Source organism: Gekko japonicus, unplaced genomic scaffold, assembly GCF_001447785.1.
Source record: "Gekko japonicus isolate JY-2015 unplaced genomic scaffold, Gekko_japonicus_V1.1 scaffold895, whole genome shotgun sequence".
NCBI classification, from domain to species: Eukaryota; Metazoa; Chordata; class Lepidosauria; order Squamata; family Gekkonidae; genus Gekko; species Gekko japonicus.
In genome coordinates, this window is record NW_015172581.1 from 517,688 (window position 1) to 520,988 (window position 3,301).

Consider the following 3,301-nt stretch of genomic DNA (forward strand, 5'->3'; position numbering starts at 1 on the left):
TTTTGGTCCCTATGGATTTCCTTGCCCATTTGCTAGAAAAAAGTGTGTGTGTATGTGGGGGGGCCCTTCCACTTGTCCTGCTTCTCTCGTGATCCACACATGTGCACGCCTCCGGCTCTGCTAGCGTCACCGGCTTGCCCTGCCTAGAACCCAGGAGGCCAGGCTCCCCCCTACGGCCCTGGGTCCAGGGAGCAGGGAAAGCAGCCAACTCACTTCACTCGGAATAGCCACCTCCGCCGCCACTCAGATTTTTATTAGGGAGGTGAAGATCTCTAGTGAAGGCTTAAGGGGAGTGGGACATGGACCCAGCAGGGTTCCGCCACCCAAAGAACCTGGCCGGCTTATGTGAGTCTGCTGTGGGTTTCAGTCTCAGGAATAATTTTGGTGTCCTCTACATCGATGGGCTCACCCTGGCTCCTGATAATTTCTCAGTGGATTCTATTGCACTGGTCCTAGTACTGATCCTTAGAAGACTCACTGCTTACCTCCCTCCCCTGTGAAATGGGCCATTTACTCCAGTTTACTGCCTGTTGAAATCCATAAGAGGGCTCAGCTTCCTCTTTGTGACTGCCAAGTGTACTAAGGAGTCTTTGGTGAGCAACTTCTGACTTTATCTGAAGCTCTTTGGAGTCAAAGAATATTGTGTGCCCTAGAGCATCCCCAGCCGGCCGGCAACAGGATCCTTTCCATTCTCCAAGAATACGAAGGAACTGATGTGGGAAGGTTCCCTTTGCTGGTTCTTCACAGGAAGGCTTCTTCTTCTAGCATGAGTAATGTTTTCTACCAGAAGTTTAGCTTGCCCCCCCCCTTTTAATTTGGTGTTACATTGGCTATCAGTCCTCTAGTTAAGGAGAGAGGTTTTAATTGTCGTGCATATTTTGGTTCAAAGTTCTGCAATTTCACATTTGAGACTTTAAAGAAGCTCCAGATTTTTAGTCTACTTCAGTGTGTGCCCGTGTGCGTGTGCATAGATGTGGAATAAATTCAGGCATATGGTACGGAGGCCTCTGGGCCTGCCAGGTCAGGCTCTTGGGTCAGTGAGCCCCCCCTTCCTCTCGTGAAGGTCCCAGGATGAGGCTAAGAGTTGCCCCACACTCTCCGTCTCTCCTTTGGGCAGCCTGCTGGAGAGAACCTCAGACCGTCTTGCTGGGCCTTTTCCTGGGCCTCTTCCCCCAAGGAGGCATTGGAGCCATCCAGGCTCAGTCATTCCCAGGAGCTGAGCCCCACAAGTGTGTTGAGGGGTTTGCCAGCCAAGATGCCCTTCTGGCCAGCCCACAGGTCCTCCATCTAGCTGGCAGACGGCCTGCGTGGTGTTGGCAGTGCAGCTGGTGGCCACGCCACCAGCACTGCCCTGGGTGTTGCCAGACCTGTGCTGGCAAATGCTGGGAGATTCTGGGGGGGGGGTGTGTGCCTGGAGTTTCAGAGGGATGCTGCAGTAGTGCCCCCAGTCTCTAATGTGGCAAGGACTGCCATGGAGCCTCATGAAGGACGTGACATCGCTTCTGGGTGGAGGGTTGAGGGCATGATGCGTGACACTGTAGGAGCCCGTGCTGTTCACAGTAGAGATGGGGGAAATTCCTAGAGCATCACCCTCTATGGTGTCCCTCCAGCTCCTCAGATTTCTGACGGCAGGCGTGGGAGTTGGCGTACTCCCAGCGGGCCAGTGGCAAGCCTAGCCATGCCCGTCCCAGCTGGCACCGCGTCCCAGGCCACGGGGGCAGGGCTGGAGCAACCCTGCTGGGCTGGCTGTGCCGCAGGCTGGTGGAGAGTGCAGGGGACCCTCCAAGCCCCTGCGTACTGTGATCACTCTCTGGGCAAACCACTGAGGAATAAATTGAATACACGCACCATGTTATCTATTGTTTGCTGTCAGACACTTTTAATTTGAATCAGTCTGATTTTGGAGCAAGAAACATTCATGTAATTGTCTTCCAATTCCTCACAGCCAGATGTGTAGACATCAGCTTGGGCTCCTGCAGTGATGTATCGTATTCACAAACAACGTTCCCTAACTTGCTGGATCAGAAGTCTAGAGGAGTGATTGAATATAGCCCCGAGTACATCCTGATGGGCGTCCTCCATAACTTGCTGCAGGGAGAATGCAATCCTGACCTGCGGCTTTTGGGCTGCTCCATTGTGGCCCCAAAGTGTGAAGGGGGCAACATCACTAGGCCTTGTCGCCATGTCTGCGAAGCCCTGAGAAAAAACTGCCTCCCTGCCTTTGATGCCATCGACATGGCTTGGCCTTACTTCTTGGACTGTGACCGCTTCTTTGTGAGTGACATAGAGGGATGCTTTGATCCCCTAGCAAAGCTGAGAGGTAAGAACAAACGGCAGCCGTGTCCTTGCATTGCAGGTACTTGGATCCCATTGAGTTTCAGGCCTCATCAGCATTCATTCATTCATTCATTTCATTCATTCATTCATTCATTCATGCATTCATTCATTCAAATATTTATATCCCAGCCTTCTCCCCACTGGAGCCCCCAAGTGGCTTATAAAAATACAGTTAAGCAAAGAACAATAAGAAGTCAGTACAACTCCAGGGCTGTATCCAACGGGACCACCTTACTCAGGGTCACAAGCGAAGAGCTGGAGGACCTCTCTGGCTTGCTCCTCTGGCCGTGCCTGGGCTTGAAGACCTGAGGCAGGGAGGGGAACAGAAGCTCAGCCTTTATCTTCCACGGCTGGCAGGCCCCCCTCCCAGCATTCCCTCTCCTTTGGCAGCACACTGCAGAGAGACTGTGGCTGCGGGCCCAGGCCTTCCTGTGAGCAGGCTGCTGAAGAATTCGGGTACGTCTTACCCAGACGTAAGCAGCGACTGTTCATGGGAACGATGCCTTTTGGCCACGTGGCCCCTGTGTCACCTTAAAGCTCACCATCCTTTAGCCCAAGGCAATCCAAGATATAAACTTCCGTGTGGGACTGATCCTAAAGGTGACTCAACAGCCTCATTCAACACCAGATTCAACCACCCGTCTGTGGACTGGAGAGGCTGATCAGGAGGACCGGCTGCCCCTCTTCCGAAAGCAGCTGAGCAGGAAAGGGGTGGGTGTGGCTGTGGCAGGGCTTTTGGAAGAGGGAGCAGTCTCCCTCTTAGAGAGCTCAGCCTTCTCCGGCCTTATCCTGTACGTGTGTTTCTGGTGCAAAGTCTTAGCATCTACTCTGCAAAGCAGACAACCTGCCTGTTGTGTGTGTAATGAAGCACAAGAAGGCAAGCGTTTTTGACTGTCCCCATCAATGTTCCCTCTAAGCTATGGAGTCTTATGAGCAAAAATTCTACTTTGTGAGCTACTGGCAT

The 3,301-nt window shown here is 52.8% G+C and overlaps 1 protein-coding gene across 1 annotated transcript in view; it reads left to right on the forward strand.

Moving 5' to 3' along the window:
- Positions 1–1,953: 1,953 nt before the first annotated feature.
- Positions 1,954–3,301, forward strand: part of CPZ (carboxypeptidase Z) — a 45,041-nt gene continuing 43,693 nt past the window's right edge. Inside the window, exon 1 of the mRNA XM_015421456.1 lies at positions 1,954–2,320. Within this exon, the coding sequence (XP_015276942.1) occupies positions 2,068–2,320 (253 nt within the window). The 5' untranslated portion in view covers positions 1,954–2,067. The remainder of the gene's footprint in view (positions 2,321–3,301) is intronic.